This window comes from Callospermophilus lateralis, chromosome 14, assembly GCF_048772815.1.
Source record: "Callospermophilus lateralis isolate mCalLat2 chromosome 14, mCalLat2.hap1, whole genome shotgun sequence".
Lineage (NCBI taxonomy): Eukaryota > Metazoa > Chordata > Mammalia > Rodentia > Sciuridae > Callospermophilus > Callospermophilus lateralis.
In genome coordinates, this window is record NC_135318.1 from 107,883,429 (window position 1) to 107,907,854 (window position 24,426).

General features: G+C 43.0%; 1 protein-coding gene across 1 annotated transcript; it reads left to right on the plus strand.

Moving 5' to 3' along the window:
• The first annotated feature begins 1,575 nt into the window (after nucleotides 1-1,575).
• Nucleotides 1,576-18,960, plus strand: LOC143380255 (sulfotransferase 1C2). The gene is made up of 8 exons (XM_076833108.2): nucleotides 1,576-1,581; nucleotides 6,768-6,939; nucleotides 7,369-7,494; nucleotides 11,551-11,648; nucleotides 15,867-15,993; nucleotides 16,466-16,560; nucleotides 16,684-16,864; nucleotides 18,848-18,960. Exons 2-8 carry the CDS (start codon nucleotides 6,789-6,791, stop codon nucleotides 18,958-18,960), a joined length of 891 nt encoding a protein of 296 aa, XP_076689223.2. The 5' UTR covers nucleotides 1,576-1,581; nucleotides 6,768-6,788.
• Nucleotides 18,961-24,426: the final 5,466 nt, after the last annotated feature.

A 24,426-nucleotide genomic window follows, 5' to 3' on the forward strand; every position in this document is an offset into this window, starting at 1 on the left:
CACAGATGTGAGAATCGGTGTACCTTTGAGACTTGGTGTATCTTTCTTTTAATCCTAAATCCCTCTCTCAGTTACACTTAAATTCCAGAAAGAAATCACTGCGTCAGAACAAGGGTGGGAATTGACAGAAGGGTAGCAGTCAGTGAGTATTTAATGCATGGCCAGCTTGATTTTCCAGGTAGCCTAGGTCACCAAAAATATAATCAGTCTTCATAGCTGCATGCCTTTTAAAAGATAAGGCGAGGTTAAATAAATGCACATCTAAACTCTAGACTTTTTGCTGTCTTTTCTGCATATAGGTGTTGATGAATACTGTTCAAGGAGAAAGAAAAGGAGAACCAACATTTGTAAGCAGTATGGGCTAGGAAAGATGTTTTCACTATTGTTTTTAAGCTTAAAGCAACAATTGGAGACAGTCACCATTTCCTACATTTTTTTTAGGTGTAGATGGACACAACACAATGCCTTTAGTTTTTATGTGGTGCTGAGGATCATACTCAGGTCCTGCCCGTGCTAGGCGAGCGCTCCACTGCAGAGCCACAATCCTAGCCCCATTTCCTACATTTTATAGATTCAGAAAGTGAACCTTGGGCTAAAGAAATCACCAAAGGAGCAGGAACTTATTTGGAGCTCTTTCATTTCCCCCCATCAATGAACCCAAGTCTATTTACTCACCACTTATAAAAGAGCCCAATGAATTGAGGACAAATTGTTGGGGCAAGGAAAAAGATTTACTTGGTAAGCTGGCAAAACTGAAGATAATGGACTAGCATCTTGTAAACCCACTCTTCACACAGGTTTTAAGCCCCCTTTATCTTTAGCTAAAGGGAAAAGAAGGGAATTCAGGAAATGATGATAAAACCGGGTGGCTGGTAATCTGTTGATCTGGCACATCATGGCATCATCAGTAATGAAGCAGGAGGAGAGAGATAAATCAACTTTGGGCTGCAAGTTTAAATGATCAACAAGGGCTGGGTGCTCAGGCAAACACAGACCCTGACGAGAAAGGAGAGGACCTGGAGGCCATGTGACTGTTTTCTCTGAAGCATTGCCTGGGTACACTCCATGCCCTGCCCATTGTGGATTCTCTGCCAGTCTGAGAGCCCTGGAGGGAGGAGCCAGAGCCATGAAGTGCTGGCTTCTGCTGCAGAACTGTGGGCGCCCACAGGTGCAGTCACTGGGAGGTCATAGAAAAAAAGGAGGGGTGTGCTTGCTGCCATACATTCCTCCAACAGCCTCGAGTTTTCAGCTCAAGAACGCTGGAACGTGCAGAGCAGTCAAGGCCACAGTTAAGTGGACACTGTACAGTGAAAGGTGACTCTTTGTCAGGCAGGTGACAACAGGGTTTTTTCCTATACAGCTAGACTCTTTCAGTAATGACTGTAATGTCCCACACCAACAGGAGAGCCTCCCCAAGTGCCTCTACCTGCTAAAGGTCATTCAGCTGCAGCACAGAGGTAATTTGAGCCTCTGTGATTGCCATAGCCAGGGAACACCACCCTTTTCCTTGGAACGTAATTCCTGTGCCTACTGACCCTTGCTCAGGTCTTAAGGCTGCTGACTCTCTACTGGAGCTTGAAGGTAAGAATATGGCTCAAAAGAAATGCTGTGCTTACCTCATTGTATTTCTCATCTTTTGCCATGTAGGTGTTACCAAATAGGTTAACTCAAGCCAGGTCCTAAGGATACTGAAAACAGTGGCATGAAGGTGTGTGTGATAGGCCCCAGTCAAACTGTTTGATCTAGAAATTCAGGTAATTACTCCCTAAACTTTCTCCCTGAAGTACTCTCTCCTCCGACAGTGCTTCTGCAGCCTAGCAGGGTCTGAGGGAAGGTGAAAGGGCCTGAAACTCCTTCCATGGCATGGCCCTCTGCTCCCCAGCACTGCCCAGCTCTCTCCACACTCCTGTGGAACCTCCTTTCCTGAGCCTCAGTCAGGTGCCACGGCGCCCTGTGACTGCCTCCAACACAGAAGGCCATGGGGATGACAGCACATTAGACAGCCCCATCTTTAACTTCCCTCGTCCTCAGACAGCCCTTTTTCTCAGCACCCTGCATACTGTGGCCTGTTGAGCTCCAGGTGCCCTTCCATACACAGATCCTGACTTATGATGGGGTTATATCTTGGTAAGTCTATCATAAATGGAAAATATAATAGATTAAAATGCATTGATAAAACCTACCTCCAACCACCTAGCTCAGCAACACAGCACACCGTAGAGTGTCAGCTGATTCCTCTTGTGATCATGGGGTTGGCCGGGACTGTGGCTCTTTGCCATTGTCCAGCATCATGAGAGGATTTTACCACATACTGTAATCCTGGGCAATGATTCACATTCGAAATTCAAAGTAATATTTCTACTGAATGCATATGGCTATTTCATCATATAAAGTCATGATTCATAAGTCGAATGCAGTTAAGAACTAAGTGCCTCTTGACTCTCACGCTCTCCTCGCCACACCTCAGCCCCCAGCGCCTGCCTAAATCACGATTTTCCCAGCAGGGTTAGACGATGTGTTGACTGGATGATTCTCAGATCACCACCCCAGCCAGAGCTCTAGACCCACCTTCACACCTGCCTAAGGTTCCAGATATAGAGGACCCACAGGCACTCAGATTCCCCCTCAAATTGAACCTAGCCATGCAAAAACTGCTCCCCTCCAGGGCTCCCATTCCAAACAAATTTTCTGACTCCCCAGCTACCCCATCAGAAATCTGTTCACAGGCTTGACTTTCCCCCACCGCCCCTTCACCTCACATGAATCATTAAGGGACATTTATTCTACCTCCCAAAGATCTCTTCAGTCTGCTTACTTCTTCTTGCCCCCTCTGCCTCACCGCTAAGCAAAGATATGATCACCAACTCCATCTGAATTGCTGCAGAACCCTCCCACTGGGCTCCAGTCCAGTCCTCCCAGGACCCCACCCAGTGTGACCTTTCTAAAGTGCAGCATGTCACCTTGGGCAGTCTCCAGCTTCACCCTATTTGGTGACCTCCTATTGCCCTTAGAATAAAAGCATACCCTGAAAGGCCCTTGTAACATCATCCATGCTCACTTCTATACACTCCCCACCCTAAAGCTCTAAGCCCTAGAAATTATTTAACATGATGAAACCTTGCTCCCTTGTTCCTCTGATCCTTTGATAAAGTTTGAATGTGGTGTGTCCCCTAACCTTCACCTCCACCCCCAACTCATGCAGGAGTTTGATCTTCAAACTACTATGTATAATATTAAAAAGGTGGAAACTTTATCTTACTATAGTGTTCAGAGGCAGGGCCATTGGGAAGTAATCAGATTAGTTTAGGGTCGTTAGGATGGAGTCCCCACAATCAAATTTCAGAGAGGTAGAGAGGCCACACAAGGAAATACACATCAGCTTCCCCTATGACATGTCACACCTGCGTGGACCTTTGCAAGAGCCTGTCCAGTGTTGTTTGGACTTCAGCCTCCAGAGCTGTAAGCTGAACAAACCTCTTTAAAAGTGACCTAACTTAGGCAGTTAATAATAAAAACAGAAGCTGAGTAACACAGCCCTCACCTGCTTCTCTGTCTGAATGTGCCAGTCCTTTCCCATGATACTATCTAGATTTCTATTCTAATACAGTGATGCACAGTTTAATACATGACTATAAAGCAAACATCCTTGTATCTGGCACCCAGGACAGTATATTCTAAACACTTGCCAACTTAAAAAGAAGCCCCCATTTGCTCTGTCCTCTAACTTTTTAGAAGTAGCCACTGTCTTGACACTTAAGATAATCACTCCCTTTTTTAAAGTTCTGTTTTGTTTACTTTTTTATTATTGTTTTCCTCTTGTGCAGTGTTGGAGGTTAAACCTGGGGTCTCCTGCATACTAGACAAGTGCTATACCACCGAACTACATCCTCTGCTCCCTTCTTTAGTTTCTTCAAAGTCTAATCACTTATGTGAACATTCCTGTGCATGTCTTTTCTTTAATATGTCTTTTTAGGTGGTTTTAAAAAATAGACTGACTCCTCTTTATTTTTTTCAAATGTCTTGTCATTTATTTGAAGTAAGTTTATTATTGTCCTGTAGACTTTCATGTGGTTTACATTTTAAATTAATTTATTTTTAATTGGTGCATTATAATTATACATAGAAGTGAAATTCATTTTGATATATTCATTTGTGCACATGACATGGTTGGATTAATTTTATTCTGTTGTTACTCCCCTTTCCCATCCCTCCTCCCCTTTCCTAATTTTCCTTCCTCTATTCCACTGTACTCCCTTCTATTTTCATGAGATTCTCCCTTCTTTAATTGCTTATTTCTCTCTATATTTTGCATGTAAGAGAAAATTTTTGATCCTTAACTTTCTGAGTCTGGCTTTTTTCCCTCAGCTAGATGTTCTTCAGTTCTATCCATTTACCAGCAAATGATATAATTTCATTTTCATTTACCGTTAAGTAAAACTCAATTGTATTCATGTATGTGTGTGTGTGTGTGAATAGACGGATGGATGGATGGATAGATAGATAGATAGATAGGTAGATAGATCACTTTTTCTTTATCCATTCATCTATTGACAGGTACCTTGACTGGTTCCATAACTCGGCTTGTAAATCGTGATGCTATAAACATTTGTATGGATGTATTGATATAGCATGCTAATCTTAATTATTTTGGATAAAAGTCAACTAGTAGAGTAGCTTGGTCATAGAGTGAGTCCATTCCCAGCCTTTTGAGGATTCTCCATACTGATTTCCACAGTCCCGTCTACAATATATAACTATACTTTTTTTCTCACAACCTCAAAAGCATGTATTATTATTTATATTTTGATGATTATCATTCTAATTGGACTGCAGTTTTGATTTGTGCATTTCCCTGATTGCTAATACATTGAACATTTTTTCCATATAGTTTTTGGTCATTTGCATTTCTTCTTTTGAAAAATGTCTTTTAATTAATTTTTAATTTGTCTATTGATTGGGTTGTTTGATTTTGGTTTTGGTGTTTTTTGAGTTCTATCTATATTCTGCATAATAAACTCCTGTTGGAAGAGTAGCTAGCAAAGATTTTCTCCTCTCTTTGTGTTCTTAATTGTTTCCTCTGCTGTGCAGAAGTTTTTTTTAAATTTGAAGCAATTCCATTTATTGATTATTGGTCTTATATAGTGATTTACATTTTCATTTCATTGTTGTGATATATTTTAATATGAATTTCCTTTAAACCAATATTTGCTTACTGATTTGGGTTCAATGTATGTGGTAGGACCACTTCATATGTAATGTGTTTTCTACTGAGAGGCATACACTGTCCAATTGTCTTTCATTTCATGATGTAAACTATGCTATGGGGTTTCACTCTCTGGGAGGGCAAGGCAATTTGAAAGCTAGGTTTGGCCAAGCTGGGCTGCCAGTTCCCTCACCCATTCTATGGAATCGCTGAACCAGCTTCTTTTATTGAATTTCCAACAATCGTTTACTATTACATTTTCTGTAAGGACCCTTTAATCTCCAAAGTTCTGTCACTCATATTATGCAAGAACTAAGAACTAATTTATACAGGAATTTAGCCTAACACATGACAAATTAAAGTGTTCGATAAGTGCTGGGTTTTGACTATTATCATTTCATTAACAGTAGTATTAATAAATATCTCCTGAAATCCCAAGAGTAACCATGGCCCACTACTTGTCTTCCTCCTTTTGTGCTTTTAAAAGCCTTCTTTTCAAAACAACTTCTTTCAAAACAACAACAACAAATGCAAAGATGGGCAAAGACTTTGAAAAGACATTTCTACAAAGAAATTAACACTTAGCTCATGAGAATATGTTCAATGTCATTAGTCATTAGGGATATGCAAATCAAAACCACAATGAAATAAAACCTCATCCTCATCAGGACAGCTATTTTTAAAAACCCAGAAAACATCATGTGTTGGTGATAATATAGAGAAATTGGAGCCTGTGTACTGCATGTGAGAATGTGAAATGATATAGCCACTGTGGAACATGGTGCAATAGGTTTTTCCCAAAATTAAACATATAATGTTTAATTTGGGGAATTACATTTCTATGTATTTACCCCAAAGTATGAACAATGGGAACTCAAAGAGACATTTATATACCCATCTTCATAGCAGCATCAATCACAATAATCAAAAGGTAGAAACAACCCAAGCTTCCGTAGATGAATTAATGGGTAATCAAATACAGCACATGAGCAAAGAATATCATTCATCTTCAAAAAGGAAGGAAGTCCTGCAACATTATACAACATGAGTTAATCATAAAACTATTAAGCTAAGTTAAACAGGCCACTCACAAAAAGGCAAATACTGTATGATTTTACTTAAGTAAAACAACTAGAGTTTGTGGAAACAGAACGTAGAATGGTGGTTTTCAGTGGCTGAAGAATGGAGAATGAGGAGTTAGTGATTAATGAGTACAGCATTTCCATTTAAGAAAAAGAAAATGTTCAAGAGGTGAATAGTAGTGATGAGTGCACAACAATGTGAAAGTAATTAATGCTACTGAATTATACACTTAAAAATGGTTAAAATGCTCAATTTCATGTTATGTGTATTTTACCACCAGTTTTTTTTTTTAAAGAGAGAGAGAGAGAATTTTAATCTTTTATTTTTTAGTTTTCAGCAGGCACAACATCTTTGTTTGTATGTGGTGCTGAGGATCGAACCCGGGCCACACGCCTGCCAGGCGAGCCCGCTACTGCTTGAGCCACATCCCCCGCTCCACCACCAGTTTTTTTTAAAGAAAGCTCTTTTCTTTTCCCATAAGAACTCTCCACCGCAAGATACTATGGCCCTGACCTCGAATTTGAAGAAACAATCACAACTGAAAGAGGTGGCAGGGGTCCCTCTGCAGAGCACCACTGTAGACAACTGGAGTCAGATCCAGAACTTTGAGGCCAAGCCGGACGATCTTCTCATCTGTACTTACCCTAAAGCAGGTGATTGTGGGGCAGGCAACAGCAGAGGCCTCACCCTGCTAAGTCAGAAAGGGCATCTCCACATAAGTCAGGATGCCCAGGATGGAAGACTTGCTCCTCACTGTTCTAGGGGGGGCTTAGGCTCGGAGGCCTGGCATCCCTGGGTTCCTGAAAGGGGCTGCAGCAGAGCAGTGCTGGAGGCCCCCCGGCTGTGCTCGGCCATGCCCTGCTCTTGGGTGGTTGTGAGCTTCTCCTTTGCTGCTCCACTCCATGTAGAGACCCAAAGTCTGTTCCAAGTGGACATCCATCTCTCATGGCAAACAGGATCCTGGACCCAGAGGAGGTGGAAGCCAAAAACAGACTCCATATCCCTTCACCCTTTCCCTCAGGAAGCTTCAAGAGGATTATCTAAAAGTTTTCTGCTTCTTGTCTTTCTCTTCTGACCCTCAGGGACAACGTGGATTCAGGAAATTGTGGACATGATTGAACAGGATGCAGATGTGGAGAAGTGCCGGCGAGCCATCATCCAACACCGCCACCCTTTCATTGAGTGGGCGCGGCCTCCCCAGGCCTCAGGTGAGTCCCTCTGGTGAGTGCCAGAGAGTTCACAGATACACACACACACACACACACACACAGAGAGAGAGAGAGAGAGAGAGAGAGAGAGAGAGAGAGACTTCCCAATGCACACACACACACACACACACACAGAGAGAGAGAGAGAGAGAGAGAGAGAGAGACTTCCCAATGCGCGCACACACACACACAGAGAGAGAGAGAGAGAGAGACTTCCCAATGCACACACACACACACACATACACAGAGAGAGAGAGAGAGAGAGAGAGAGAGAGACTTCCCAATGCACACACACATACACAGAGACAGAGAGAGAGAGAGAGAGAGAGAGACTTCCCAATGCACACACACATACACAGAGAGAGAGAGAGAGAGAGAGAGAGAAAGTTCCCAATGCACACACACATACACAGAGACAGAGAGAGAGAGACTTCCCAATGCACACACACATACACAGAGACAGAGAGAGAGAGAGAGAGAGAGAGAGAGAGAGAGAGAAACTTCCCAATGCACACACACACACACACACACACACACAGAGAGAGAGAGAGAGAGAGAGAGAGAGAGAGAGAGACTTCCCAAAGCTGAGCATTACAGAGATCCATGTAACAGAAACTTGGGAACACAAATAAATGGAGCTATGAAAAGGAAGCCATGCCACTCTAGCATGGAAGTCTGGAGTTCTTAGAAAACTGTTGATGGTGGTCTGATAAACCTTCCCAATGCCTTAAGAAGTGTAGTTCCAGGTCTGATTGATATGCATAAGAACTTGTAACCGTGTCCAGGTGTACCTCCAAGCCAAGATACCCTTGAGGTCCTTCTGGATCTAAGTTCCTGTGTAGGTGACACTGGCTTTGCAATCCAATGCCTGATGTTCTCCATCTCTTAATTATCCGTGGAGTGCCAGCTCCATACACAGGCTCACCTCTGTTTGCCTAACTGGGATTCATTCCATGTGCAATCAAGATCTTCCATTTTTCTTTGTCTCTGATTCTGACTCCACAGTAGGGTAAATCTAGAGGACTGGGGTTCAGATCCTGGCTATGTCACTTATCCCATGACTTTTAGCAAGTTAGTTAACCTCTCTCTATAATTTACTCAGCTACAAAACAGCCACAGAATTTAGCCCCTACCTCAATTAGTTGTGAGGATTAAGTGAGTTAATATATGTAAAAAGCTTGAAACAGTGCCTGTCCGGGTATCTCCTGGTAGAGTATTGTTGCCAGCTACCTCTCCAGGATAAATCCTTTGCCCCAGGGTGCCATTTGGTCCTTGGACCAACCAAGCCCAAACTTTTATCTTGTTTCTACATCCTGCCCCAGTCAACATTGTTTAATCTCTGACAATTGGGAGATTAAAGAGAGAGAAAATCCTAAGCAAGATTTCTAATGAGGTTTCTTGCCAGTGGGGTGCACAATGTCCCATCACTAAGTCAGAAAAAAACGGGACAGAGCCTCCCTCAGGTCACCCCAGCAGCTGTAGGATTTTTAAGAAGCGAGGTAACCAGTCACCCAGTTTGGCATGTCATATGGAAGCCACGATGGTTCTTTATGAATCAAGGTGCCCTGAGTCCAAGGAGGAACAAACAGTCTCAGGTTTTCTTTTCTTCCCAGCCCTGACAGACGGATACTCAGTGGAGACTCACCCATGCAGTGGTTTTATTTCAGGACAGACAGTCTCTGCCCATAGAGGTGAGCTGTGCCCCTGAGAGGAGGAGGGTGGCTGATGACATCGACTCATGCACGTGAGTCAAGGGTCAAAACCTCTGGAGTGGATGGGCACCACTGGGCAATGAACCAGCTAGTCAGTCTCCTTCCTAGGGTCCCTTCCACCCTCTGACCAAATCCCAGGTACAAAGACATTTCACACCAAAAGCACAGAGTCTAACAGGAATACATTTGGAAAGACTGAGAAAATGTGCACGCATGTGGGTGTGTGAACCACATATAGGTGAGATCTAGGAGTGATCCACTCAGTCCAACACTCACTACAGGCCCTGGACTGCTCATAGGACATCTTGCATCCACTGGCCCTCAGTGAGTTATGGTTCCATGGAAGAGAAAAATGCAGACATTTGAGAAAAATGTATGTCACAATCAGTGGGTGAGTCAGAGGTCAGCGTGGAGTGCTAGGGCAGAATGAGGGAGCGTGACCAAACTGCACTCCTGGAGGGGACCAGAATGGTCAGCTGTCACTGTCCTGGTTGACTATGGCCTCTCTCTTCTGCCAGACCACAAGCTCCTTGAAGGCAAGAACTGTTTCACTAGTAGCTATTTAACTTCGTACTCCCTGGGGCTATTTCCACAACGCAAGCTGAACTGTTTCTCTCATAAAGAAAGACACAGGATATATGGCTCCAATCCCAGGGCTAGGACCTCAGTGCAGATGAGGAAGGCCAAAAATGACTCCATGTGTCCCCTGCTCCCTGCCAGTGAGATGAAAATGGGTTCCGTGGCCTCAATAGAGATGAAAGCAGGAGGGGAGACTCATGTCCTCTCTACAGGGGACCTGGAGCAGGGGGACCCATGTGAACAGAGGGGCAGAGTTGGAGCAGGAGACCAGACAGGAGCGGAGGAAAGGCAGGGCAAGGTTGAGAATCCTTACTGAGAAGTCTGAATCTAATGGCCTCTAAAAGTGGCTTTCCAACTTTCCTTTTAGTACTAGAATGCTCTAATTTAAAGAAAAAAATGTTGGTGCCGCATGATCCAGCAATGTCACTTTTAGGCAGATAGAAAATGTGAAGAGCTGTGGAGATGAGAGATCATGCCAAGCTTCCAAAAAGAACTGTTCCTCAATTGGAGTGGCTCAAAAGCAGCCATGATTTGAAAGTACTAGGTCTGCACGCTTCGAGGTGTCCATAACACGGATGTCAGCTGCAGACCTGGCCCCTCCCTGTTGAAGGGCTCAGTTCTCATTCTCTTTCCCGGGATCTAGCAGAGAGACTCCCTCCTCAGGGCCAGCAGAACAGCCGTTCCCACAACACTTGAAGATTGCCCAGGAGCCTGGCTGACAGCAGTGGAGGGACGTTGGCATCCAGAACAACACTCCCAGCACCACACTTTTTAGAAGGCAAAATATAGTTCACAGGTGTGCCCAGAACAAAGGACACGAGGCACAGAGAGGCATCTTCTCCACAGTTTTCTTCCAGATGAGGCCCATCCTTGAAAAGCAGGCACTGAGAGCAGAGGGCCTGGCTCCGCAGTCAGCCGAGGGCACTTTGATCCCCTGCCAGCCCTCACACCATGCCAGCAAAAGGGGAGTTTGTGTGGAAGCCACTTCTAGGCGTAACTCCCTGCTGCACATTTAGAGTAACATGTTATTCTATGTCATTTCTTATTTCTCTATTTTATAAATACCCTCCCTCAGCAATCAGCATTCTTGACCTTTCATGGAGAGGGATCTTCACCATCAGATACAAGTGGTCCAAATCCACCTGTGTCACTGAGCACATCAATTCACTCCAGATCTTTGGAGCAATTTTGATTTCCAGCACTGACTCCTTTGGCTCTCCCCTGGCAATCTACCTGAGCCTCTGATTGCCCCTAGAGTTGAAGCTCCTTAGAGAGAAGATGTTTGCTTTCTTTGTTGTCTTTTCCCCACAACCTCAGTTCAACACAATATTGCATACAGCAAGTACCCAATGATGGTATAAATGAAAGAGTAGAAATCATGACTTACATGCCAGGAAGTGTCTGTGGTTTTAGAGTTGGAAAAGTGACTGGCATGGGCCGGTCACGTGGGGTCGGCTCTGGCCGGCTGGAAGGTGAGAGCCCCGCTCTCTGGCCCTGATGGGCTCCGTCCCAACACGATCCAGTTGCCCATCTCCTTGTCTTTGAGTAAGGAAGTAGCTTAACTTGAAGCTCCCTCATAGCCATCATGTTGTCATTCTTCAAAATGAAAGTGATATCAGTAATATGACTGTGAAATCCCCAAAGAAAGCCAAGGGGCAAACAGAGAGATAGGTGCATAATGAAACATCCTGGACAGAGCCTGAGACATAAGGTCCCCACACAGTGCTCACACCACACAGACGGATCCTCTTGAATTATTTTAAAGGTGTGGAAAAAGCCAATGCGATGCCTGCTCCACGGATACTAAGGACTCACCTTCCTACTCAGTTATTGCCACCGTCATTCTGGGAAAACAACTGCAAGGTAGGATCCGTTCAGCCACCTGGTGGCAGGAGAGGAAGCCCTCCCAGAGTGAGGCCTCCAGACCCCAGTTCAGAACTCCTCCTCCCTATCTTTACGTCTCCTCTACTTCCGAAGGGTGGACAGCTTCTCAACAGTAAGGGAAAATGCAAGATTCGATGTTCAGTGAGCAGTTTCAACAAGACTTGAAGGCAGAAGCTGTACTGAATTTCTAGAGAGAATGAGACATGGGGAGGCCTGAGGATCCACTGCTCTGAAGAGCAAGGCTTGCCGTGAAAGGAAGACTGAGAACAGGGGCCACAGGCTGGGCCACGGGGAGAGGGAAAGGGGAATAAAAAAAAAGCCTTGCAGATTTTTCCAAAGGGAAAGTTGATGAACAGATGGAGCAACGAATGCTCTTGAGTAGGCACTTGGCCACAGCCCTGAGCTCCTTGTTTTATCCGTTCTGGTACTTTATTTATCTTGTACATCAGTGCCTGTTAAATCTCTGTCACCACATAGGGCAGTCAAACATGCCTGCTGGTCTGCCAAAGATGGGAACTGTGTAACCAAGGGGAGGCAAGAGCACAAATTGAATATGGGGCACTGTTTTCTCAGCAGTGGAAATAGATGGAATGACTAAGAAGGGATTTCAGGGTGACAGGAGTGCAGGTGGGGGGACTCACATCAAATGACATGCCTTCCTTTTGAAAAATCTGGGTAAGGAGTGAGAACTTCTGTTTCCAGGATGATGTTTTGTATACAAAAACATTTGTATACAACCAATGAATGCTGCAGGACATAGCAAAATTTCCTTTTTAAATGTACAACTGAGATGGGTTTAAAAGTAAGGAAAGTCCATAAGTTCTAAAAATGAAGAGGGAAATAAAACTCAGAGAAGTAAATTAGGCCTGGATCTGTCTGGGGAAATTTGATGACCTGGATAATCCAGCAACTTAAATTTTGATGGCTGCAAAGGCACAAGGCCAAAGCCAAGGATATACAGAACCAGAAGAATAAGGAGAATAACTGGGACACTGAAAGGTTGAATCCTCAGTGGGTGGGTGGAGAAGGTGAAGGGGAACCCAGGGAGCCTGTCTGGAGCCTGCTCTTAGCTCCCCTGAGATTGTGTGCCCACTGTCTTCCTCTCTCAAAACTTTGAGATTCAAATTGGCCTTCCTTATGCTGTTCAAGAAAATCCAATAAGTCAAATCAGCATATGATAACTCTCAGTGTTCCCAGGATGCCTGGAAGGCACATGGTCTGGAAGAATACAGTTTCTGTCCAGGCCCCACAAGATACCCACCTGAGCTCACCATCCCACATTACAGAATACAGAATTAGCCAAGATAATGAGATTGAGATAGAGATGATAGATAGATAGATAGACAGACAGACAGATAACAAGCAGCAGAGTTTAGACCTCAAGAACTTTACTTAACAATTTATCACCTATAGAAATAAAAGAAGAGGTCTGGGGAGTAGTAGGGTGTTTTCCTAGCATACAAAGTTCTGGTTTCATTTACAGCAGTGGAAAGGAAAAGAGAGAGAGAGAGAGACAAAGAGAGAAAGAAGAAAAAAAAGGGAAGGAGGAAGGAAGGAATAATAGTTTATAAAGAAATGAAAGATTAAATCAAAATTAAAATACAGGATTATTTTATAATTATTTTATAATTATAATTAGAAACAGAGCTATTAAAGAAATATATGTCAGTTATTGAAATTTAAAACCCAAGAATAGGCTAATGTGCAGTATAAATACAGATGAATACCAAATTCATGAACTTGAAGAGGGGATGAAGTCTTGTGACTGGAAGTCAGCAATATGAGAAGAGATTCACAGGCTGGCAAGGGACAGTGAAGTGAAAGACAACTGAGGTTTAAAAGCTTAAGAATTCAGGTTTTTTTAAATTGTTGTTTTGTTTTTAAACAACATTTTAAGAAACGTGTTCATTGGTGGAGAAGATGGATATAGGACTTAGACAACAGTGGCAGAGTAACCAACTTTGAAAGCAGGGCTTGTCAATCTCAGCCCTTATTTTATGATTTTTTTTTTTTTTTTTTTTTTTTTTTGCTTAAAAGACAAATGGGATTTGTTCAATGTGGTGTGGTAAGTAATGCAGACATAGAAACGACTGTCATGAAGAGTGTTTTGTGCTCACAGTTCCCTAGAAACAGAAGGTACCGCATGCCACATAGAGCCATATAGAGAAGCACTGGTCAGTCGGGATGCAGAGAGATGAGAGAAAGATATGTACAAGAGCCATTATTGTAGTTTCTGCAGGATGGGGACAGGAGACGCAGGGTAGTCAGACTTCGAGTTGGGTGGTTTGAACAATTTTAGCATAGAGCTGTGTCTAATTGTCTGGTACCTGCCCTGTGTTGAGTGGGCAGTGGATAGTGGTTCAGAGTATGAGAGCTTCATAAAGGAGGAGGTGGAACTGTGGGCTCTGGATTGGTTGGCTGTATATTTACTAGACCTAGGAATGAGCTACTCCTGGAAAGGATACTCCCTCTAAAAACAGAAAGGTTCCAAAATGTCCAAGTATCAGAATAGAGAATATAAAAGATAGTTTGATATGAATAAATATAGCACTACTGATATTTTGAGCCAGATAATTCTGTCATGTGGGTGGGAGCAGAAAGACTCTCCTATGTATTTTTTAATTAATTTTTAAAATTTATATATAAAAGCAGAATGTATTGCAATTCATATCACACATATAGAGCACAATTTTTCATATCTTTGGTTGTATACAAAGTATATTCAAACCAATTTGTGTCTTCATATCTGCACTTTGGATAATGGTGACCATCATATTCCACCATCATTTCTAACCCCATGCCCCTTCCCTTGCCCCCCACCCCTCTGCCCTATCTAGAGTTCGTCTACTCCTCCTATGCTCCCCCTCCCTACCCCACTAAGAGTCAGCCTCCTTATATGAGAAAAAAAACATTCAGCATTTGTTTTTTGGGGATTTAACATTATCTCCTCCAACTCCATTCATTTACCTGCAAATGCCATGATTTTATTCTCTTTTATTGCTGAGAAAATTCCATGGTGTAAAAATGCCACATTTTTTTTCATCCATTCATCTACTGAAGGGCATCTAAAGTAGGTTCCACAATTTAGCTATAGTGAGTTGTGCTGCTATAAATATTGATGTGGCTATGTCCCTGTAACATGCTGTTTTTAAGTCCTTTGGGTATAGACTGAGGAGAGGAATAGTTAGGTCAAATGGTGGTTGCATTCCCAATTTTCCAGGGAATCTCCATACTGCTTTCCATATTGGCTGCACCAGTTTGCAGTCCCACCAGCAGTATATGAGTGGACCATTTTCCCCATATCCTCACCAACACTTACGGTTGTCTGTCTTCATGATAGCTGCCATTCTGACTGGCGTGACATGAAATCTTAGTTTTGTCTCCTGTGTATGGTAGAGTGATGTACAGCATTCCTGACCTTTAGTCACTAGATGCCAGCATCACTGTCCCAGTGTCACAACTAAAAATGTCTCTGGTGATTGATAAATGTCTTCTGGTGGAAAATATCATCCCTGATTATGAACCACTGTTTCACGGTGAAAATCAGCACAGCACTGAAACAACTGTTCATGGGTCCTGGGTGGATAGGTGAGAGGCCACTCTGGGGCTGATACAATCAATGTGAATTTACCTTCCTCCCTCACTTTATAGTAATGAGACAAAAGTTGGTTAAATGAAAAGTTGTGAAGAGGAGGACATGAATTTGAGATCAAAGTGACACCTAAAGGACCGCTTCGTAGGGGCAGAGCTGAAGTGACGAAGATAGAATAATAAAGTCGGAGAGGCCAGAAGGAAGATAGTAACTCTTTTCTTGTTCCACAGTCCAGACCCTAACCATGCAGCTATCCTGTTTCACCAGGAAACCAAGATGAGTTTGTCAGAAGGCTCATCCACATGCAGGTGGCATTTTTTAGTCACACGACAGGTCATACTTTCTAAAGGAGGATTTAGCCCCCTGCCACCAGTGGGTTATTGGGGATCAGGTTAGCTAATTAAAGACTTAATAGGACCAGGTTGGAAACAGAGTATAATTGGCAAAGAGAGACGGAGAGTGGTGAGAGGTTACAAAGCCACACTGCCAGCCCCGAAGTGCTAAACAGGTGTGTGTAGATAGCCTCAGGAAGACTCAACCCAGGTGAACTTTGTGAAAATCCATTTCTATGCCATCTTTCATCCATCTGTCTCCTTACCCTAAAGTTCCTTTATGTAGCTCGGAATGCCAAAGACTGTATGGTCTCCTACTACCATTTCCAAAGGATGAACCAAGTGCTGCCTGACCCTGGAGCCTGGGAAGAGTACTTTGAAACCTTCATTGATGGAAAAGGTAAAGGAAAATGCTTCATGTAGCTGTATTCCCATTCTAGTGAGACTGATTCAAGAGAATCAGACATGACATTTGATTCTCGAGAACTTCATGTGCCTCTTTAGGTAAGTCCTGCCACGGATGGGGACCAGGTAGAGCAGCTTGGCTGCTTTTCTACTATAGACCCACAGCCCTCAGTGAATATCTCCCACCTGATTAGAAAGTCTGTGTTCTGGGTCACAGGTTCTGTTGAGACACCTCATTCCAGAGGGATTGCCATCTCAGTGAGGGTACACATGTTTGTGCATCGTCAACAGGAAGACACTTTGGGTAGCATGTTTGGACACATAACCCCAAGCCCGTCCCAGTCCACATGACCACCAAAATCAAACAGATCAGGACTCTTAGGAGGTATCTAATGCAGAATTTGTCCCCTTTACACTTCAGAAGGCTCTGTGCCAGGTCTGTAGCCTGCTCTCTGTGTCTGTTACAGTGGCCTGGGGCTCCTGGTTTGACCATGTGAAAGGATGGTGGCAGAAGAAAGACAGGTATCAGGTTCTCTTCCTCTTCTATGAGGACATCAAGAAGGTGAGTAAAGAGCCACTTAGACCCAGGGCCAGAGAAACCTGAGCTGCTCAGTGCTGTACTTCTGAGGAAGAACCATGGCTTTCTGAAACTCATCCATTCCATTCCATGTCACCCTCACCACAGGACCCAAAACATGAAATTCAGAAAGTGGCACAGTTCATGGGAAAGAACTTGGATGAAACCGTGCTGGATAAAATTGTCCAAGAGACATCATTTGAGAAAATGAAGGAAAATCCCATGACAAATCGTTCTACAGTTCCCAAATCTATCCTGGACCAGTCCATTTCCCCCTTCATGAGAAAAGGTCTGTGGGGCCTTGTCACAGATGCTCAGCCTGCCTGGTGACATTGCCAAGATGATACTGGGTTTCACTCATTCCAAAGCAATGTACTGACTCTTCATGAACCTGGCTCTGATAAGGCTAGGCACTTGAACCTGTTGTAGTAGACAAAGCTCCGCAAATAGCAAAGGAAATGCAACCTTGAAAATGAATAAAGGCAGGAGCAACTATTGATCCAGAGTTCACAGAGACTCCTAGACCTACCTATGATCTAGGACCTAAGCAGCAGGAGGTCGCAACGCTTTGCTCTATGACTCCACCACTTAAAAGGCTCAGCTACTGTCCGCATTATGTCTGTCTTCCGTCATGACCCATTTCCTCTCTCTCTGCCCACTGTAGCTTTAATTTACATTATAGTTCTGCTGTCTCAGTGTCTGCTCAGACCTCGGTCATGACCATGTCAAACCTGCCCTACATCATGATTTTCAACTGTAACTACTGCTGAGAACTACCTCCTCTTGGTATTTTTTGCTTCTAATTCTGAAAAGAGAGATTCTAATTGGCCCAGCATATGTTTTTCAAGAAAAAAAAAAAACTTCATCACTTTTATGTAAGAAATAATCCATTAAAATTATAGAAAGTTAAATCAATTCAATATTATCTCTTTAAAGAAAATCTCCTCCAAATGCTACCACCCCAAAGTCCTTCTGCTCTCTGTTTTATAAGCATATACTTTTATTTTTCACAACAGTGGAACTATGGTTTGCATACTATTTTGTAATGTCTTTTCTTCTTCCTTTTATTTTTTGGTAGGCGACTGAAATTATTTCATTGCCCTTTCCAATCTAAAAGAGTACTTAATGCTTCTGAAACAAATCAAATGATTCCATTTCTTTTCAAATAGCTGATGGTGATTTTGCAAATAGCCCTTTTAAGGCCCTTATATACCTACCTTTCTATACACACTCTTCCTTTTGTCTCATACAAACACAGAGATATGTATACCATATGTAGTTATCCTATACAAATTTGCCCACCAGAATATGAAACATCTCTTCAGGGCAAGGCATATAGATCCAAGCCCCTCGCTGCTTTTAGAAGTCCTCTGTTATATCAAAGTGGCATAATAAACATTCATAATTCACCCATCTGTTTTTCTAGTGATAGGGAAGTTATCATTTTTGCCTTCAGGTTTCATCTTTATGAATAATGTTTCAATGAAAATTTTTGTGCATAGTTCTTATTTCCTGATACTTTTTTTCTGTTACATAATTTTTCAGAAGAGACATTGGTGGAACAAAGAACATTTTCTAATATAAAATTATTTTAATCACTGTTTAGTGAAAAATAGTATCTCCTTCTAACTATTTTCAAATTCTTTTATGTTGATATATAATCTAAATACAAAAATGCTCAGATCTTAAGCATAGAGTTTAACATACTTTGATAAATATATGTAGCCATACAACCAGCACCCCAATCAAGATATCATTTCCATAACTCCAGAAGGGACCCTCATATCCTGTCTTTATCAATGTGTACCTGCAGAGACAACTGCTATTCTAATCTCTATCCTGTAGATTGATTTTACTTGTTCTTGGATGTCATACATATGGAATCACACAGTACACTTTTTTGTGTCTGGGGCCTTTGGTCAACATAACATCTTGAGATTTCTTCATGTGGTGTATTTCCATAGTGCATTTGTTTTTATGTCTGTGTAGTGCCACTGTGTGACTCTACCATAGGTGGGCTGGGTCATTCTGGGTCACCAGCTCCTGGTACCAGTCATGATTAGATTTAGAAGCCCATCCTCCTGCACTGAGCCTCAGAGGGCTGCTTCCCATAGCAGATAGCTGCAGATGGAATGGAGTTCATTGAGGGGATAACTGGGTGAGTCAGGCTACTGACCGGCCAAGCCTAATGTGGGTGCTCCACTGATTAACTTGGGTCCAATCAGTCTGTCCATAAGAGAATGACAACTCCTATCTGGTTTCCATCTTCTAGGAACTGTGGGGGATTGGAAAAACCATTTCACTGTGGCCCAGAATGAAAAGTTTGATGAAATATATAGGGAGAAGATGAAAGGAACCACTATAAACTTCTGCATGGAACTCTGAGGAGGTAGTAAATAAAAAGTTGGAAGACAAGAACACAAACGCTGTCTTCAATCCTCAGCCACAGCCAGATGAATCTCTGACAGCACATTGGAAATGTTTATGATTGTGGTACAAACCATCTCTGTAATTATGAACAATATGTCACAGCTTTGCAAAAAGGATCATGTGTTTTCTCCTCTATTTTTTCCAAACTAAGAATAAGACATCTTAATAAACTAAGTAAAATATAAGACTTAAATACTACAAGGATTTTTATAATCCCCATTCTTTTGGGAAATGTATCCATTTTCTAGGGTGCAATATAACAATATCTTGAGAACAAATACACAAATATTAGATAAAATATATACTAACAACATGAAATTCTGATGTCTGATCTGACCACTTGGGGAACACTGGTCTGGGCTCAATCCGGAGGTTCTTCCTGGTCACAATGGGAAGAGAAATAATGGGAAGGGATACAACCCTGGTGCTGCTAGACCTGGAAAAATGTATTCTGAGCTCCCTGATTGTAAGCAGAGAGTGAAAGGAAAGGTCAGAGAGTGAATGTCAGAAGTCTAAAACATGATTAGAGGGACAAGGTGCTAGGCCATATAGGAAACAGCAGGAGGGTGGTGTTCGGGAGCCCCAGTTAGATCCTGGTAAAGGCAGAAAGTAGTGAAGTGACTGATGTCAGCAATGTCAGCCCAGGTGTGGTGCTCAACATGGAGACAGCTGAGCCTCAGCTTCACTGCCGTACACTCTGGGGAATACTTCCTAACCAAGTTAGGTCTCCTTTGCACTCAATTCCCATATTTTCCCTATTGCTTATCTGTGCATCCCACTACATTGTAAATCCCTTGGGGTTTGGTTCCATATCTCAGTCACCATTTTACTCCCAGTGCCTAATGCATACAGCACTTGTTGCATGAGGAATGAAAGCGTAGAATACAGGAAGGAAGGCACATTTCAAATCACTAATTCCAAACGTTGACCCTTTTCTTTTAGACCCAAATCAGAGGGTGCACTAAGCCAAATAAAATACTGATTTCTTTTCATCACTGCTCAAGTGTGGACTGAACTTTCCCACAAAGTCCCATGTGTTAAAGACTTGGATTCCAGTGTGTCCCTATTGTGTGGTGGTGAACCCCCAGAGGAAAAGCTTAGTGGGACTTCTCCAGGTCATTGGAAATATGCCCTCAAGGAGGATAGTGGGAACCCAGGCTCTTCTTCCTGTCTTACTTCTTAGCCATGAGATGAGCAATGTATCTCTGCCATGCATTCTCACCATGCTGCCTCCATACCAGAAACCAAAAAGTAATATGTTTAACCAATCATGGACTAAAACTTCAAAAGTTTGAATCAAAGTAAGTGATTGTATCAGGTAATTGTTTCAGTAATGGAAAGCTGACTAACACAATCACCATGCACTGCCAATTCTAAATGATATTGATGGTAAAATATCCCTCTCTGGAAAAAAAAATCTTCCATTGGCCCAACTTTTAAACAATTGTTCATATTGATTTCATACAGTAAAAACACTTAGCTTTAAACATGTAAGTTTCAAATTAACATGTTTGTTATGTTAAAAAATCATCTGTATCTTCACTGGATTATATTTTTTTGTTATTTGGCTCTATGTCTTATTCACCTCTGTATGCAAATTGATTCAGAGATTCACCTGTTAAAACCTTCCATAATAAACAGAAGCTATAAGAATTCATAACAAGAAAGAAAGCCTGCACTACAAAGCATACACAATGAAATATTTCATGAAGCAAAAATTAAAAATAAAAATAAAAACCAGCATAGAGATGCATTACACAAGAAGAAAAATCAAATGACAACCAAGTCTGAATTATACATCAGAAATAAATCAAAATGGCAGGAAATAGAAACCATCTCCCTGTAAGGATAAAAGCAAAGGAAGGAAATAGAGAAGGAGGCAGTTCAACCCTGACACACATTTATTCAGTAAAAACCTGCAGATGGGGGCCAGGGGAGACTGAGACCTATCTTCCCCTTGCAGCCAGGGGCAGATACAAGGGCAGGAGGGAGTGTGGGAATGTCTGTGGTTGGGCATGGCCAGGAGGGTTGTCGGGAAGGGTCCTTTGGGTCACCACCTGTATTCTTTGAGGGGATCACTGTTTTAGGTGGAACCAGGTGTTTTCAGAATTCCAATCTCAGAAATTCCCTTTTTCTGTATGATGATAAATTATTGTTTGAGATTTCTTTGTACGATGATAGAATATGGTCTGGGGTTCAATGTCAGGCTAAGTGAGAATAACAGTGGGGTGATTCTTACTCTGTGAGAGGGATGCATTTCAAAATGGTGTTGCCTGTGTCAAGTTCTAACATTCCTGCCTTTATTTTATGAAAAAAGCAGTGAAGGGAGGGTGAAGGGGGAAGGGGCAGGACGTCTCTTATACTTCCTGCTGAGAGAGGGCATTAACTGAGGGCTCCTGTAGGCACTGATAGTGAGCAACTCTCTTGTTACGCAGCAGGAGGATGTTCTGGATCAGTGATTAGTAGTGGCATCGATGGTTTCTGTGTGAAACGGAGATGAAGAGCTGAAACAGGGAGGGCCCAATAGCAAGGTCGATCATTATACAGAGAACTGGGAAGGCAAAAGGGGCTATCCAAGAGAACATAGCCAGGGGAGAGAGCCATCTCCTATTTCATGAGGAGGAGTATGATCAACTTGGTGCCTCTTCTCTTAATTTTAATGCCATCCCTCACCAGACTTGTTAGTGTAAAAGCAGCAGGTTTCTTGTAGGAAGGAACAGATACTTCCTTTGTCTGTGGTTAATAAATCTAGATCTCCTTTGTTTGGGAGGACAGTTGGTGCCAACAAATCTCTTTGGTCCTGAAGCATAAATAGTTGGGTTGAGATTCCTCTGAGGCTAGCTGCCATTTCTTTAGGTAGTACTGCAAAATTGATGGGTGGAAACTCCTACTCCTGCCACTCCTGTGCCCACTGCTGTAGTCATGCCCACGCATATCAGGAGAGGAGCAAGAGGGAGAGCCCGTTTCAGTCGGGTAGGGTGTATACTGGGGTTGGGATGGGTCCCTTCTCAGTGAAACATAGGAGGACTGGTGTGAGAAAGGCTGGGGCGCGAGTTTCTGTACAGTTAGTGGGTGAACAGGTGTGTTTCTTCACAGAGGAAGAAGGTTCCCTGGTGATAGTCAAGGTAACAGAAAGGTAATAGGAGATGACTTGTTTTAGTTGGAGGCTATTGAGGTTCCATGTCCACCCCTGGTAAAAGGCAAAGGTGGTGGCCATGTGTGCAGCCCCAAGAGGCTGGAGATCAACATTGGTGTTCAAAAGATGGGACTTTTCAATTAAAATTTGGTGTTTGGAGGTTTCAGAATACTTATCCAGGTAGAGGAAGGAGCATTCAGTGTTCTACATCGTAGGGCTTAGGTTTTATGTTTACTAGAGGCACACTGGTTGGTGGACCTCTACCTTGGCAGAATAAGGACTGGTTTTTGGTTATAGGTAAACTCCAAAGAGCACAGGGAATGAAAGTCTTATAAGTTTGCTTGTGGGCCCCTTTTAGGTACTGTGTTCAGCAGTGGGATTGGGGAAAGGAAAGGTATAATTACACAAAGAAAGAGAAAGGAAGGCTGCTGGGATTTCCTCTTCTGTTCATGGGATACAGAAAAGAGTCTGAGAAATAGGGGGTTAAGTAAGGGTACCCATCAGACCTGTCATGGGGATAGTAATGTGTGAGGCAAAGTATTTGGCAGTCCTATCTCAAAAAGGAATATGTCGTATGGCTGATTCTCTGAATTCTGTTCTGTCTTCTCGGTGCCTGTGAGGAAATCCTTTGGTGTTTGCCCCGTGGTCAGAGGAGCTGGCTGGGCTACAGAGTTGGGGCTCATAGGGGTAAACAAATCCAGCAGGGGAAACTGGATGTGTTAGTGGAATTTACCAGCAGGTCAACAGAGGTTTTAATAAGTGCAGGCATGTAATGAGGTATTAAGGCCAGACAAAAAGGAGGCAGAAAGAGAAGAAGGAAACTGAAGATGTGAGAAGTCCCAATAAGCTCCTTTAAGCCATGGTTGATGCATGGATTTGAAAATTTAAGCTGGAGTATTCAGGGGCTCTGGGAAGAGATACCAAGCAATGTCCTGGGTAGTGAGGATAATAAATTGGCAAAAGTTGGGACAGAAAAAGATGAGTAATAAAGAGACATAAGTTTATAAGGCATAATCTTGGTCCTGTGGTCTCTGAGTATCTGGGGGAAGTGTTCAGGACTGGGGCTTATGAAAAAAGCGAGAGTATTTTATACAACAAGGAGGGCTGTGGGGGATGTGCGTTGTTCAGGGGGGATGAGTGAGCTGCTACCTTTTTGAGCTTGGCATTGGGTATCCAGTGTGGGAATGATTTCAGTTTGGCTGCTGCGGGTGGTGTCGGGACTACCTGATATGAACCTGCCCATTTTGGGTTAAGGGGAGTAAGAGAGTCTGTTCTCCACGTCAGGTCTCCTGGCTGCAGTTTTAATGGAGTCTCAGAATAGTCAATAGGTTCAGGAAGGAACTGTTCTGCATGTTATCTGCTTGGGTGTTGCCTCAGGTGTAAGGCTGGCCAAGTATCAGGAATAGGAGGGGCTAAAGAAAGAGGGAAACCCTGGAGCACAAAGGGACAGCCATAGAGGGGCTTGAAAGGGCTTCGACTGAGGGGTTTTCAGGAAGGATTCATAAATGAAGAGGAGCCAGGGGAGGAGCCTGGTCCAGGTAAGTTCGGTTTTAAGCATCAGTTTGCTCAGGTGCAGTTTTAGGCGTTTGTGCGTTCTACCTTTCCTGGGGATGGGGGCAGTATGGGATATAGAGACAGTTATCTACAATCCCAAATGTAAGGACCCAAGGCGAATTAGGTTTCCCATAGAAAGGCTGAGAGAAGAGGAGGGGAACTGACCCCTTACCCCAGAATTGGTTTCTTACCATAACATTTTATAATTTCATTTTATAACTAGGTCTAGTTTTGCCGCCATAAGTAGGTAAAAGGGGGGCAAATATCCTGAATGTACTTAGGAATTGAAAGCCAAAAAAATAGATTCTGTTGGGGACTGAAGGAGAACAATTTTTTGGAGATCTATTAGAAACCACCTTTTTTTAAGGGGAGTCCCAGGTTAGAAACACTTTATATTCTGAGTCAGAATAATATGGAGTAGGGAAGAGAACCCAGGGAGTATGGAGGGTGTGATGGGGACTTCTTTAGGCTTCGCGTAGGAACAGAGGTGACCAGTGGGGGAAGGGTCTTGTCACCAGCCTGCTTTGCTGCTGCATCAGCTAATGCATTGCCTTTGGCTATGGGGTTGGTTGGTGCTTGGTGTCCTTTGACTGCTACAGCCATCCATTCTGCAGCCTTAAGTAGGTATGGGAGTCAAGAATGTGAAAGGTACACTTGGAGCTGGTATCTATGTTTACTCTCTGTCCCTGAGCAAAAGTGAGTTCTTTGGATAAAGCTATTAATTCAGCCTG